The sequence below is a fragment of the Osmia lignaria genome, chromosome 5 (genome assembly GCF_051020975.1).
Source record: "Osmia lignaria lignaria isolate PbOS001 chromosome 5, iyOsmLign1, whole genome shotgun sequence".
Classification (NCBI taxonomy): Eukaryota; Metazoa; Arthropoda; class Insecta; order Hymenoptera; family Megachilidae; genus Osmia; species Osmia lignaria.
The window spans coordinates 8201019-8215919 of record NC_135036.1 but is presented as its reverse complement, the minus strand read 5'-3'; the positions used below and the strand labels follow the sequence as shown (position 1 = coordinate 8215919).

The 14901-nt window shown below is 39.0% G+C and overlaps 1 protein-coding gene and 1 long non-coding RNA gene across 5 annotated transcripts in view; one reads left to right on the top strand and one right to left on the bottom strand.

Moving 5' to 3' along the window:
- LOC117604926 (uncharacterized) overlaps window positions 1-14901 on the top strand; it is a 79106-nt gene that overhangs the window by 10184 nt on the left and 54021 nt on the right. Inside the window, exons 2-3 of the long non-coding RNA XR_004581530.2 lie at window positions 10867-11010; window positions 11077-11272. This is a non-coding gene — a long non-coding RNA (uncharacterized LOC117604926). The remainder of the gene's footprint in view (window positions 1-10866; window positions 11011-11076; window positions 11273-14901) is intronic.
- sli (slit guidance ligand) overlaps window positions 2688-14901 on the bottom strand; it is a 284825-nt gene continuing 272611 nt past the window's right edge. For 3 of the 4 annotated variants that reach the window (XM_034325528.2, XM_034325527.2, XM_034325531.2), the window contains exons 13-30: window positions 13712-13862; window positions 12887-13033; window positions 11980-12051; window positions 11829-11900; window positions 11346-11509; window positions 11057-11258; window positions 10886-10957; window positions 10508-10579; window positions 9462-9533; window positions 9216-9379; window positions 8691-8910; window positions 7203-7512; window positions 6912-7125; window positions 6388-6849; window positions 6107-6310; window positions 5875-6024; window positions 5647-5786; window positions 2688-4902 (exon numbers count right to left, since the gene is read on the bottom strand). In XM_034325528.2, the coding sequence (XP_034181419.1) occupies window positions 4816-4902; window positions 5647-5786; window positions 5875-6024; window positions 6107-6310; window positions 6388-6849; window positions 6912-7125; window positions 7203-7512; window positions 8691-8910; window positions 9216-9379; window positions 9462-9533; window positions 10508-10579; window positions 10886-10957; window positions 11057-11258; window positions 11346-11509; window positions 11829-11900; window positions 11980-12051; window positions 12887-13033; window positions 13712-13862 (2975 nt within the window). In that variant the 3' untranslated portion in view covers window positions 2688-4815. The remainder of the gene's footprint in view (window positions 4903-5646; window positions 5787-5874; window positions 6025-6106; window positions 6311-6387; window positions 6850-6911; window positions 7126-7202; window positions 7513-8690; window positions 8911-9215; window positions 9380-9461; window positions 9534-10507; window positions 10580-10885; window positions 10958-11056; window positions 11259-11345; window positions 11510-11828; window positions 11901-11979; window positions 12052-12886; window positions 13034-13711; window positions 13863-14901) is intronic. The other variant, XM_034325529.2, reaches the window with a different exon arrangement.

The following is a 14901-nucleotide window of genomic DNA, read 5'->3' as shown; positions in this document are numbered from 1 at the left end:
TCTAAAATTTGAAAATTCCAAAATTTTAATATCTTGAAATCCCAAGATCCTAAATTTCCAAAATTCTAAGACTCTAAGGTTCGAAAATTGTAAGATCTTCTAATTCTATTAGTTCTAGTTTGGTAGCTCTAAATCTTGTAACTCTAGTCCACCGCAGAAAAAAAATTCTAGTTACGCTAATGGAAAACAAGAAGACAGCTGACAGAAACAATGATATCGAGAAGGAACAATAATAATTATATTTATTACGCAGTTTACAGTTATTTAGGTAGTGAGTTGAGTCGACGAAACAAATGCTTTTTGCATTTTCCGACGCGGCCATAGAATAATCGCGACGCGTCACATCATTTCTCTCCTTCATCATCATCATCTTCGACGAAATACACTTGTAGGCTGGTCCGAGAACGAAAGCATTTGCTACACTTTTAAGCGTAAGACTCTTAAAACTGGTATACTTCAGTCGCATGCGCTATTTTTAAGTCCACCGATTTCGTGAAATATATTAAATGGTTTTCTTCATAAAGTAAAATGTACAAATATAACTCGTAGGAATTTCGAGCAATCACAAGTCTCGAACACTATCCTCAAACCGTACGTTTTTTTTTTTCTTTTTTAAATCGAATCCTCTCGTCTCTCCTTCATCTCCATTATTGTCCAGTATAGACGTAAGCTTCGTAGAAAAAACCTATATCTCTCTCCCTTCATTTTTTAAATTCTCGCATCTTATCCTCCTTCGTTCTTCTTAAAACGTCCCCGAATTACGTTAATCTTGTTACAAGGAGACGTTACTCGCACGTATGTTTTGGTCGAATACGGGATACATTAATGACTACGGCCCTCGCAACTTCCTTCGTGTAATCAGCGGTGTTAATACAGGTTTCAGGCTTGCTTTACACTTTACCTATTTTCTGTATCATTTTTTTTTAACGGGATCGATGAGCTTTCAGAATTTTTACAATAATTTTTTGATTACTTGGTCTTCGAACTGGAACCATTTTAAATCCTTTGTTCTAATTTTTTTTTATATGACATGTTATTGAATAATTAAGTAGTTATTAATTAAAATCAATATATTCCTTTACAAACACAATTAAAAAAAATTAATTTCTTTTAGGGAGATAGAAAAATTCCGAAAGCTCACCATTAGGTATGTCTGTTCCTGCTATTTTCAAATATTTATTAACAACAAATGTCCAATAATCCATGGCTGTGTAACCAAACGATTTAACCCCGCGACAAAATTGAATTTTCTATTCGAAACGCAACGCGACAGCCGAACTTATCTTACTATTAATACTATGAAAATCGTTAAAATACATCGCTATTATGGTACACCTATTAATTTGCTACGGTATACAAAGAGAAAAATCAGCAACGATAATGCGACGACTCTACGACGTGCTTGTACAGTTTCGAGCAAAGTAAGTTTCCTCAGGGATTCCTCCCTTCTTCATTTTCCCTAAGGAAGATTTCTTTGTTCAATACTGTACGTCCCTTTTTCTTATGAAAATATCGTCGCTTATGAAACGAGTATACAAATAGCAAAAGTAATTTCATCGTAGAGAAGAAAATACTATAAAAAGAAACGACGTTACAAGAAATTATTACCGCATCCAGGATGCTGATACAAGAATAATAACGTAAACGACTATATAATATGATCTAACGTAATCTAAATATATAGTAAGAACAATAAGGTTTTCTTCTTCGATTGATCCCCTTTCGATACGATTTTCAAAATCCTTTTGAAAAACTCCAAGAAATTTAATTGTTTCTAAACTGTTGCTAAATTAATACGGTAATTGGCATTATTATAATTAATCAGAAAGTTGGGTAATTGGTTTAACATCTTTTTTTTTTTATTTAAGTAATTTGATTATATTAACTCTTAAATGACGGAGATAGCGAGAATTTATATTTAAAAATTTAATTTTTAATGATCCTTCGCGATAGTCGACACGTTAAAATTCTCTGACGGAAGAAGATTAATCGAAATTGTATTTCGAAGAAACACGTTCAGTCGTCGCTTTCGTATCGAAAAGGGTTGAAAAACGCTGAACACTGCTGAGTATTTCATCGATTAATCCTTTGCATTCCAAGTGCACTATTTATGTTGCACTTGAGGAATGCGCAAAGGGTTCAATCGTGTTTGTCTACAAAGTTTCTTTGCCATCGATAAGGGTGCCCGAAAGTGCGAGAAGAACAATCGATAACAAACGAGTCCTGCAAATAGTGTATTGCTCGTGGGGTCGTTTGTGGACGACGAATAAATACGACTTAAATACTGGCAGTGGAAGATGCAATGCAGTTATCATACACGTTAAATAGATACGCGAAAAAAAGAACATTAAGAGAGGGACTTAAGTATTGTATCAGGTTGTTGCACATCGAATGACTGACTTTGGAAATTATTTCATGACATAAAAGTTTCGGAAAACAGCACTTATTTTACGTCAATTTAAAGCTTAAAGAGTCACGAAAATAACTACATAAAGCTTTTATTAATATTGTTAATACAAAATAACTGGTTATCAATTAGAGCAACCAATGGATTAAAGTAAAATTTGTGTATTATTTTTTGGTAGATTTCAATCAGTATATTTTATGTTGCTGAAAATTTAATACAATATTTAATGAAAATAGGACCGAATCCGATACAAAATATAGAATATTAAACGACTTGTGACTTGAAAAAAAATATAAACTTTTCCGAGTTAAAATAAATCATCCATTTCATCTGCAACAACCTAATAGTTCGAACGAATCACGCTTATTAGATCGATGAAAAACAATCGCTGAAATCATCGTCGACGTTCGATTATTAAATAATTCGCTCATACAAAAATAATTACTTGATCCTCTTTTGTGGACGAGTTAGCTGTACTCGTCCCCTCGTTCGCTCGCAATTCGTTTTTCTTTCAGTTTACTTTTCACACGTGGTCGTACAAATTTTTTTTGGACCATTTTTCTCGCGCAATTCGACTTCGATCGAACCTCGAAAACGAAACGTTAGGCCGTGGAATGAAGAATTCGAGGTTCCAAGAGTCGTTTATGGTCTTTTCACTTCTGGAGACCTCAGGGTGCTCCCGGTTGTTTCTTATCTTTTTCAAGTATTCAATCGCAGAAAGAAATTTTCATACCTTTCTGAGACAAAAATGTACATCGAATCGTAGATTTTTTATTAACTCTTCTAACTCGACATTAATTTGTACAATTAAATAAATAAATAAATATTAGATCATAGTTTATCCAATTACAGTCGCAATAGTTGGTTATTATATCTCAGTACTTAAATTTTGTGTTAATTTTATAAATGGAAATTTAAGTAGCTTGCAGAAATTTGTAATATTTCAAATTAAAGTTTATTTATCGTGCAAGGATGTCGGGTTAAAAGGGTTAAACTGAATAATAAATTATGAATGAAAAAGGCAAGAAACACCTGTACGTCTTTTAAACACGCTCTTCGTTAAATTATCCCACTAAAATACCGAAAAGTTATAAATATTCGTAAAAAAAAAAAAAAATGAAAAGAAATGGATAATCAAGACACGAAACGAGTCGACATGGAAATGCTTCCTTTTTCGATCCCCGAATCATCTGCCAGACGTCGATCATTGTTCGAGAACTTGTTCACTATTAAACGTTTACTCAGAGGACAATAGACCTAACAAACCATCGAGTTCCACAGTTAAACTTGGAGAAGGTTTTCCCTTTCTTTTTAATATTCCTAATACATTTTGGAGTTATTTTTTTACACTTCTGTTCGACCGCGTTACAACTTACAATTACAAATGATTGCGAGCATGCAACGGATCTGGAAACATAGTTGCGCGAAGCTTAAACTCGCTAGCAAAGCTTTCTTTTACACCACAAAGTGTGAAATCTTACTACGAAATATATTGATCTTTCAGAACGATTCGTGGGCACATTGGAAAACGGAAAAGTTGATTCTGAAGTAATTACAGTGAATCCAGAAAGTATTGGCACATCTAGTTACATTGAGATTGAAATATCATTAATGCAGTGTGCTTTATTTAAAATAAAATTATTTTAATAGAAGTAAAGTGTGCCAATACCTTTTTGATCCAAAAGATAACTTCGATCGTATCCTACCATTGACAATGGAACACACTGAATGAAGAGGGAAACGTCTGAAAGACCCCAACAATATTAAACGTGAATTCTTTACAATAAATCGCTATCATCCATTAGATCTATTTCACACTGAGCGAACGATTCTGCTTGGTATCAGCAAATCTTCGAACACATTCGTGTACATGCGTTAATGTGTATGATCAGCGGTCCCATGTTCTCGCACCGTTATCCACTCTCCTAATCATCGTTGAACATATGCACGTCGATTAATATAATACCTAGTTATGCATTGAATTGTTCTTCGTAATCAATAGTCCACGTACGCACGATATTAATAGTTAATATACTTCTTTCTGCTCGTTCGATTATACATATCACACTGAGCCGGCTTGTGTGTTTCTTTTTTCTTTTTTTTTTTATTCATATGTCCATCGTAGATTTCGGCCATGGCTGACAGTTCGTTTTTTTATTCGTTTTTTTCTTTTAATCGCAGATAGTCCAGCTTGGCCAAAAATCTTCTTGTCACGCGTACCACGAGGATGAGTCGAGAACACGGTTGTACGGATGACCAATCGACTCTCGGCGCATCGCTCGTGTCCGCGAGCTTGGAAAGTTCGAATTGCGACACTGTCTCGGTTCTCCGGGGTTTCCTCTCGGTCTCGATACGCCTCGACGCGTATTTATGGAACACCTGTGGCGCCCTACGTCCCTCGATCCTGGCTAGTAACACTTCCGGGTGCACGTGCACTTGCGCACCAAATCGACGTCCTTCGTGTACCGCATCCCGTCCGCGCAGATTAATCGTACCTGCAGTTAATTGATCGTTAAGTAGCCATTGAACTTGAAATTTTGTAGTCGACAGGTGTCTTTCACTCTTTCACTAAGAATGGTATAGAAAATTGACTGTGTGACAAAATAATTTTTTTGGGAAGTTTGTTTGACTATTGAAAGGTTTATACTACTTTAAATACTCCTATTAAAAAATAAAATTATTCTATACAACGTTACAATGCTATAAATTACCTCAAACGTCTGATTTTCGCAGATGTCTGACCATTCGTAGGGCTATACTACTGTATTTATGTAAAAAGTAGGTTTCAGTATCTCTGCGACCACCGAATCTTTCTCAGGGTCATCAGTGATAATTTAATTTACTTTTTATTTATTTAAGCCCCTTCTAATAATCTGTGCAACATTGTTTTATTATAAATTGCATTAGACGTTTGAATTTCAAGCATGTCTGACCATTCGTAGGGTAATACTACTGTATTTATGTAAAGAGCAGGCTTCAGCATCTCTGTGACCACTGAACCCTTCTCAGGATTATCAGTGACAATTTCATTTATCTTTACTTTATTTAAGACCGTTCTAATGGTCTGTGCAACATTGTTCCATTATAAATTGCATTAGACGTTTGAGTTTCAAGTGTTTCTGACCATTCAAGGAGTTATACTACTGACGGATGGGGATAATTTAGCTGTACCACTGATAAATGAGTGGTGCACCCAATATTGAGATAAGCAGTGATATATTTAATACAGTAAATCGTACCTTGCGCCGTTTTGTCTTCCGTGGCAGACAGCACGAGTTTCCACAACTACCCCAACACTTGGCAAGCTTAACTGGTCGTCGACTCCGACATCCGTTCTCGCTATAATACTCTCTAGTATGTTCCTTACGACAAGTCGGTGCTGTAACAGGAACGTATACACCGTATTACATCTTGACATAGAGATTCGAAACTAAATTTCAGATCCTAACATTCGGTATTTTAATTACCTTTCTCGCAGTACCGTCCTTGCCATCCGGTTTGACATCGACACGTGTATCCGTTTCCACCTGGCGATGGCACGCATTGCGAACCTTTTCTGCACTCGTGTCCCGCACAAGGATCGGATATTATCGTGTCTGGTCCAGTCATCACAATGTCTATCATTAATTACACACTCATAAAATGAATATTTCAATTCATATCCCTCGAATCCATTCAAATGAAAATTGAAATATTTACCGGAATGTTCGTGAGCCATGTTCTCTTGTGCCATGGAATCCTCGTTGCTGCCAATATTAACCATAATTCCATCCGCCTCGACGACGTCTCGCGCTTCGTCAGCCTCTTCCTCGTTCGACATGCATCCAGGAGATACTCGATGCATTTTAGCCGCGTTGCTGAAGTCCACCAACTTGTGGTTGATCCACATTTCAGAAATACATCCTGCAAAAAGAAACAAAACTTTCCTTAATGAAATTTTTCTATCAGATTATATATCATAATCTATATTACAATTCTACCTTGGAAACTCGTAATGTTTCTCAGGTGAAACTCCATAAACGCGATGTAGGCTATTTCCGGCGCGACGCCGCCGATGTACATGGGGGTGACAAGCTTCAGGTACTCCTTGGGACCTTCGTTAATGATGCTCCTAGCAGGACCACGGTCCACCTTCATCGTGAAGTTCTTCTTGATCGCCAGAAGCTCCGCCACGTGAGGCTTACCATCGGCTACCATTTCGTAACTGTACATCGTCGATGTTGGGTAATTGCCCACGTCGTACGAGACCCTAACACGTCCATTGAACAATTCCACGGCTATGTGGCCGCCATTTTGGCCGTCGTAGAGGAGAACCCCGTTTTCCTGCGTGGTCGTGAACACGATGGTCACGTTTGCTTCCGGTCTCGTGCGTAGTGGCTCCAGCTCGACCAGCGAGCTGTTGTCCACGAAGCTCAAACTCGTCAGGTACTCGCATCGTTTTCCTTGAGGAATACGTTGAAAATTAATTGAAAGGGTTTTCAATGGAATTGAATGAATTACTTACCGGTGTAGCCGGGGTGGCACTGGCAAAGATAGTCCGCGACGGAAGCGGGAGCTGGTTGGAAGCATGCACCATGCTGGCAGTCATGGTGGGCACATGGGCTAGTCTGTGGGTAAAGCATGGCAGTGGAGGGTGCTGCCTCGCAATATCTCCCTGTATATTCCGCCGCGCACTTACACTCATAATTGTTTATGCCGTCGATGCAAGTAGCACCGTTCTGGAACGTGTAGAATATTTTAGCTCAGGGTGTTCGAAATTTTTGAAAGAAAAAGAAATATGGGAAAAAATTGTCACCTGACACATATGATTAACGCAGTCATCCAAGTTTGTGGAACAATTGAGGCCGGTGAAGCCGATTGGGCATTCGCAGCTATAGTGGGACCCGTGATCGACGCATCGGCCCCCGTTTTCGCATGGGTCGTGTCCTTTTGTGCAAAAGGGTATCTTGTCCTCGCAGTATTCGCCCATGAATCCTGGGACGCAGTCGCATCTGTAGGCTTGTACGAGGTCGACGCAGGTTGCGTTATTGGCGCATTTGTTGTTCTCGCAATCGTCGACGTTGTTCTCGCATCGAAGTCCCTTGTACCCGGGGGCGCAGTCGCAACTGTCACACACCGACTGATCGTCAATCGAGACATTGACCGTGATCTTTGTTCGCGATATATCCGCCAATCGATATTGCCAATCGTAACCAATTCATCGACTTGTCGAAAAATTTGGAAAATTGTTAAATTTTTCATTCGGTATTTCGCGAAATTGATATTTAGAAAATTGATTTTACATAGATTCAAATAAATATTGAATTGTTTATATTTACAATCATATGAAATTGAAACGATAAAGTTTAATAGTTTTTTCATTGCAGTATGTAATTTCGAATCGATACAACATTGAAATTTGTTAGGTAAATAAATTTTTCGGTTAACAATTGTTTGCAGTAGTTACAACCGATGAATTGTAATCGTTTCGTCGATAAATTGTTACGTGTAGCTGCTACTCTTCGGGGCTCACGTGCAGAGGTCCCGTTTTATTTATTCATACAACAGTGCACGCTTTTTGCACGTGCAATTTACTGCTACTGAAACTACGCTCTATAAGCTACGTATCAATATGTTAAATACTTCCATTACAATGCAAATATACGTCATGTTTTTCATAAGACGTACTTTGCCGAGAAATTGTTAAATCTTCTTTCGAAAGTATTCAGATGGATTCGATAATGATTGACTCGTACTACTGCGTACGGTAATACATTCACTTTTCAGTGGAATAAATTTTCATTGAACGTTAGAAATTTTGATCTTCTTTTCAAAGAACGATGCAATGTGCTAACAAGGGTACTCAAAACTACTTTTCTCATCAAATACATTGGATACTTTTCGTGCATGTCTACTCAATTTCGCTCAGCACTACTACTTGCAATCGTACCTTCCATAGCGGGAAGTTTAAAAGGAAATTCTTTTATCTACAGTGAATATACAGGTTCAAACTCGTGACTGTGGGTTCATAACAGAATTCTGATTCTGACTCAAATTTTCAATGCAATTAACCCTTGAACCATTGAGGCTCTCTCCATGGTCCGTCGTCCGAGGGTTAATAAAAATTTATCCAAAGTGTTATGCTAGTTTCTTTAACAGTTAATCTCTAGATTTCTAAATTCGATCAGAATCTGTTGCGAACAAATAATTTCTAACGGGCACCACTGAACGAACACATCAAAAATCAGACCCGAACGAGCTGGCCAATGGTATCTACCGTCTGTTTGGCTGGGACGTTCGATACCTGAATCTTCCTTCCTCCAGTACTTTGCATGTTCCGGAGTTCCGGCAAGGATTTCCAAAGCACGCGTCAATTTTATGTTCACACCGGTCCCCATGATATCCTGGCGCGCACTTGCAACGGAACTTCCGGTCCGGGAGCGCCTCGCAAAATCCTCCGTTTTGGCACGGCGAGGTGTAGCACAGGTCGCACTTGGCCAAGACTTCGGCTGGCTGTTGGTTGGCTGCGCGGAAGAAAGGTCTACGATTAATGAGCAATTTTAGTACCCCATTGTATAGACGGGCCAAAAAACCATCAACTAAACCAGACTGCGTCATGGGCCAGTGAGAAATCAAAAACATCTTGCACGTGCACCGGGCACCGGATTGATCGTGATACAAAAGTGGTCAGTCGCCGAAGAACAAGGAGATACTACGAATCTCTCATTCGTTTATTTCAACGAAACTTTGTAGATTAATAGATTGCACACCTCTGGTGAAAACTGGCCACTTTTGCCACGATCGCGATATTTGTCCAGGAAGTACATACTTTTGCATTGGAACGCGATCGCAGGTGTCGTCAGTAGTAACTTGTCCCTCATCGCCGGGGGTTCCATACATCTCGCGATACCGGCTTCCACGAAGTCCTTTTTCACCCATTCGGCCAACCATCGCATGCTACAGTCGCAGTAGAGCGGGTTGGACCCCAGAGCGCTATAAACAGAGCCGTGTTGGTGAATTATCGACACCGTGTAAAGCAATGCGTTCGCTTCAGAAGCGTTAGAGATATACTCACAGGTGAGTTATAGATTTAAGATCCTCGAACGCGCCCTCGGGGATCACCGATATGTCGTTGCCGTGGAGAGACCTGGATGTAAAATCGGAATTTCAAATGATCATTATTCGGTGTATAGTCGTTGATGAAGCCTCCCCATGCTGTGTCACGTGAATTATGTTTTCGACAGTTTCCTCTAAACAAGCTGTGGGAGTCTTAAGCATCAAAACCCGAAGCTTCCTGCCTATCGAATTATTCGAATTTTCGACTACCAGAATATTACCAATCAATTGAACCTTAATGTAAAATTGATACACAACGTTAATACACTGTTCGTATTATTAATACCGTATTATCAGGTATTATTAGCAGCGGATAGTAGCATCACTAATACGATTAATAAATTCGTATCGATACCGCGTTATTATATCGCTTTCACTTGATCAGATAATCATTTGCTATTGTAATACAATTAATTTTCTTTCGTCTATCGTTAACGTCGAATTAAATAAACAATGCCGTCGGACAAATTATTTTCACACGTAATTTCTGCTACGAGCAGTTAATTTAACGAACGAGTTATAAATAATCGCGTTGAGAAAGGACCTCGCGTCGTTCCTCAAAATGCTTTCCCGCGAAGAAATTAATAACGCAATCAGCGAAAATAAACGTAGCCCGATAAATCACAAACGAACGAACGTGAAATTTCGCCCCGTTAATTTAACACAGATTGCATCATTGGTTTCATTTGTTCCATTATCGAATATTAACGGGTACCGTTTCGTTATCGATCGTTACTCTTCGGCTGCGTTTTACAAAATTGCGTAGAAACCAAAATCATACCCGGAAACGGTGCTCGTTTCATTCAGAAATTGTATTTTCGGGAGAAAAATGACCCCTCGTTTGTTCGCCTACCCAACGATTCCGCCTCTTTTAACCGCGTTCTATCCAGTAATTCTTTTGCACCAGGTAATTTATCGCGGACATTCGGGAATATCGAATCAGCGAAACAAAGACGTAAATCTATTCATTGTTCGAGGACAGAAATAATGCAATTTGAAACTCACATTATTCTCAGTGATTTCAAGCCGGCCAAAGCGTTGCGTTGGACGCACTGCAACTTATTGTAGCTGATAATTCTGTCAACAGAACAATCGTACATTAGATTCTGATCATGTCATAGGATAGAATTGAATTGTTATAAGGAGAATTGAATTGCTATGATGTTCCAGCATTGGGACTGGATTAAGATTTCTGAGACCCAGGATTATCAAATTTTCGAGGGCTCACTTGCAATTAAAATTTGCATTCAATATTTTTTATAATAATAAATAGGAAGCTCTCTACAAAATGGGTCCAAAGGCTAATTAATAAATAAAAATACTATAATTTTTAGAACTTCGTAATAGAAAACTAAATTTTTCAGGGAGAAAACGTCGACTCACAAGTGAGACAATTTCGTGAGGTTCCTGAAGGTGTCATTCGACAACATTCCTATCTGATTGTTGCTCAGGTCCCTGAAATCAGAAGAAACGATCCATGGTTGTGGTTATCTTCAATCTCTGCGAGGGTAAGAACATTCAGACGAAAGTTTTTGGGGTGTGTATTTTATTTACAGTTTAGTAAGAATCCTCAGGTGGTTCAGTCTCTCCGGTTGGATCGTCTTGATGTCGTTCACGTCCAGATACAACTCGGTGGTTTCCGGTGGAATCCCACGTGGAATCTCTGTAAGTTGAGACCTCGAACACCTCACCACTGACCCCGCGCAATTACATTGGGGTGGGCAGTAATCGTCTCCCAAGCAACCCACGCTGTCGTCTATAAAATAAACGGTGAGTCGTTGATCTCTATTTTCTTTTTTTTTCTTTTCTCGAAAAAATATCAAGTGAAAGGAGGATCTCATACTGTTGCATTTGAACTCGTGATGAGGTATATCCTTAATGATCGCGTCTTTCAATCGTGGCGGGTCATGGCAGTGTCCCACCACGCCAGACATGTCTCGTTTCCTAAGCCATCCGGCGAACCACGCGAGATGACAATTACACGACAAAGGATTGCCTTGCATGTTGCTGAAAATACGAAGCAATTTATTCGACTGTCATTAATCGTCCCCGCGAGACCGTGAAATATTTGAACGGAAAGAAATCAAATGGATTATAACCCGTTCAGACATGCAATCATTAATAAATCCGTACTGTGGTAACGTTTATATTGATGGACCGTAATTCATACGATTATTCTGTAATATCGTTATAATGAAATATTCGTGTCGTGAAATATTCCTGTCTGGTCCGGCAGGATTCTCTATTAATTATCGTATGTATTTTGCTTTGTGCTACAATATTCAAATTCCTAAATTTGAAAAAAAAAATGTCTTGGCAAACTTACATGGTGCGTATATGAGTCAATCCGTCGAACGAGCCGTGCATGATGCAGGTTATAGCGTTTCCGTGAAGGTTCCTGTGAAAATGACGTTCAAAGGGGATAACAGTTTCCTTGCGATACGGTTTTACGAGGGTGTATAAAAGTTTCTACTCACAGAGTCTTAAGATTCGTCAAGCCGGTGAACATTTTGTTGTGAACTTCCCTCAGCCTGTTCTCCGACAAGAGTCTGTGAAACGAGAGCTCGTTATTGCACGGGACAAGAATGTACCATCAAGTTTCGGAATATTAAAAGAAGAAGTAGATCTCTTTTGTTGTTCATATGCGGTCAAAGTGATGAATATCAGAACGAAATGAAATTTTGGGAAGTCGACAATTTATTAGAATTTTTATAAATTTTACACGATATGTGTCTACCTTGTAAGAATGCTTTTTATATCTCGGCCGTTCAATTAATTTTTTCTTTAGGGACACGGGTTATTTCAGATGATGTTTTGCACTGGTCTGGACGAAAATACACACGGCGAGCCACCGCCGCCCCTCCGGCTATCTAATTAATCGACCCATTGTCCCGTTAATTGCCTTTGAAAATTAAATCCTATTCTGCTTCGTTAAAGCTCGTTTCAAAGTCCCGATCGAGTTAGGCACAAATATCGCAAGTAATCTCGACGGTCTGAATGCAGCCCCGTTATTCGAAACTTCCCCGTCGAGAAACGTATTCGAAAAGAGAGAAAAAGACAAACAGTATAACCGTACTCTGTATACAATTTTTTAATTCTTTATCCATTGTACTAAAAAAAGGATACTGGTATAAATAGATTAAAAAATGAATTCTTAATAATCCACATCAATGTGTGATTTATTAAACGTGGACTATTTCTGGTATGCCAATCAACGTTAACTATGTATTTAACTTCTATAAAATACATTACAATTTTCCAATTACATATATTATTCTTGATTGACCATTGGGTCTGACAGTCCAATAAGAAAATTTTACGATCGACATACTTTAGCTAACAGACGTAGTATAGAAAAATAGATGGAACGATAGGAAAACTTACAGATAGGTGAGTTTATGGGCTCCTTGAAAAGCAGACGCCTCGATTCGGGATATTTTATTCTTCCTCAGGTCCAAATGCTGTAACTCGGGCAATTTCTCGAACAGACCATCTGCTTTGATCTTATCCAGCTCGTTGTTGGCCAACAGTCTGGATGCAAGGACAAAGAAAGCCATGAGACGAGAAAGTTAGAGTCTATCGTTAGCGTCTGATACGGCGAGCAATTAATCGCGCTACGGGGCGTCGATCCATTAAACGAGTTGGAATAATTTATTTCGAATAATAGCTCGACGTTCATTGTCCCTTTTTCTCGTTCCCCTGTCCCGGTCAGCTTTTAATCAGATAATTATCTTGTCGGTCGTTTGAATTAATTTTCTCGCACGTTGGAGACCGGGATAGACTCGAACATCACCCGATCGATCGAATCGATCGTTTTCTTTCTCTCTTGCTGTTCTGATTTATTAAATCGGTACTAGGCAAACTGAACTTCCAATTGGAATAGTTTCTATAGTATACAGACTGTCTCGTGCAACTGGGACAAACTATATATGTTTGAAACAGTAAAAGAGAGAGAAAAATATTAGTCGATAATTGATTAGTTCGAAAAGTAATTTAGGGAGAAACTTAGGCCTTCCAAATTGAACATTTTTTTTTGAATTTTGTACTTTTCTTGCCGCCAAATTTTGCGTCTTATTATTTTCCACAAAAAAGTATTATGGTACTTGGGTAAAAAATTAATTAAAGACAGGGGGAGCCTGAAGGTGCAAATGGTTAATTTTGGATTGGTATAGTTTATTTATTTACAAGACGATCGTGAGTGGTACTCACAAGGTAGATGTGTAGATTGGCAGTTCCTTTGGTATCGATGTTAGCTTCTTGTTAGAGCAATCGACGGTTGCACCATTGCAAACGCACGGGGCTGGACACTCGCCGGGCAGGATACACTCGCCAGCCCTCTTCGTCAAGAGCTCTTCGTCGCCTAGATACAAACAACCGGATACAATCTACTTCAAACAACTCTGTCTGATCTGCCTTTCCTTCTTACAAGCGTAGAAACGTGTCCATTTCGAATGAATCAGTGATTAAGTTTCGCGCACCGAAATTACTCCCAAGAATGCCTTTTATCCTTAATTAAAATTCATTTTGATTCGTCTCAACGTTTTAACACGCTTTTACGCCACGATTCGAATTTAATTTCCGGTCTCCCAATTTCATTTAACCAATTATCCTCGACTCAACCCGAATATAGTTCATCGGTTGGGATTAAGATCATTGGAAATCAATCGTGCGGAGAGAAATGATCCCGAAGACAAAGACCCGCGGAGAAAGTAGCCGGGCGAGCCAGCGTGTGGGCCCTGTTAATAAACGTAGAACGCAAATTACTGATATAATTACGTACGTGTATAGTGGCGGACAATTTGTAACGCGGCGTATAATGCGATGATAAATCACCCGCGCGGGCGCGTACTCATACATAAACATATTCAACACGAAGCACATGACATTCAACACTCAATTAACGGTAGAGAGAGAAGGAAGGAGAAAGTACGCCGATGCTCAATTTAATGATATCGCTGCTGTTGTTCATTATCAAAATTTATCGCCGCGACTTTAACATGGTAACCCGGCACGCGGGATCGTTGCCTCTTCGACTTCGATTAATCGACGCGTTCGCGACCACCATGGATTTTTGCCAGTAGTAAATCTGCTCCTATGCGATCGCAACTCGAGATACCAGATTGTCATTTTTTTTTTTTTAAGATCGTCGATGTGTATCGTGGTACAAATGGGACTCGCGATAAATCGTGGAATCATTTTCTAGATAAAATGTTTGAAATTTTTTCCATAAACACTTCAACACAGTGAAATCTTCACCTAAACCAGAAGAATCTTCAAGCAAGAGTTTTCCAAACGAGAGAAAAGAGCAATGTTTCACCTAAATTTCGTGGAAAATACCTGGCCAAGACTCTGACGTAAATTTTTTTTTCCTCTTTCGCGAAGGCGGTCGAGGAAGGTGG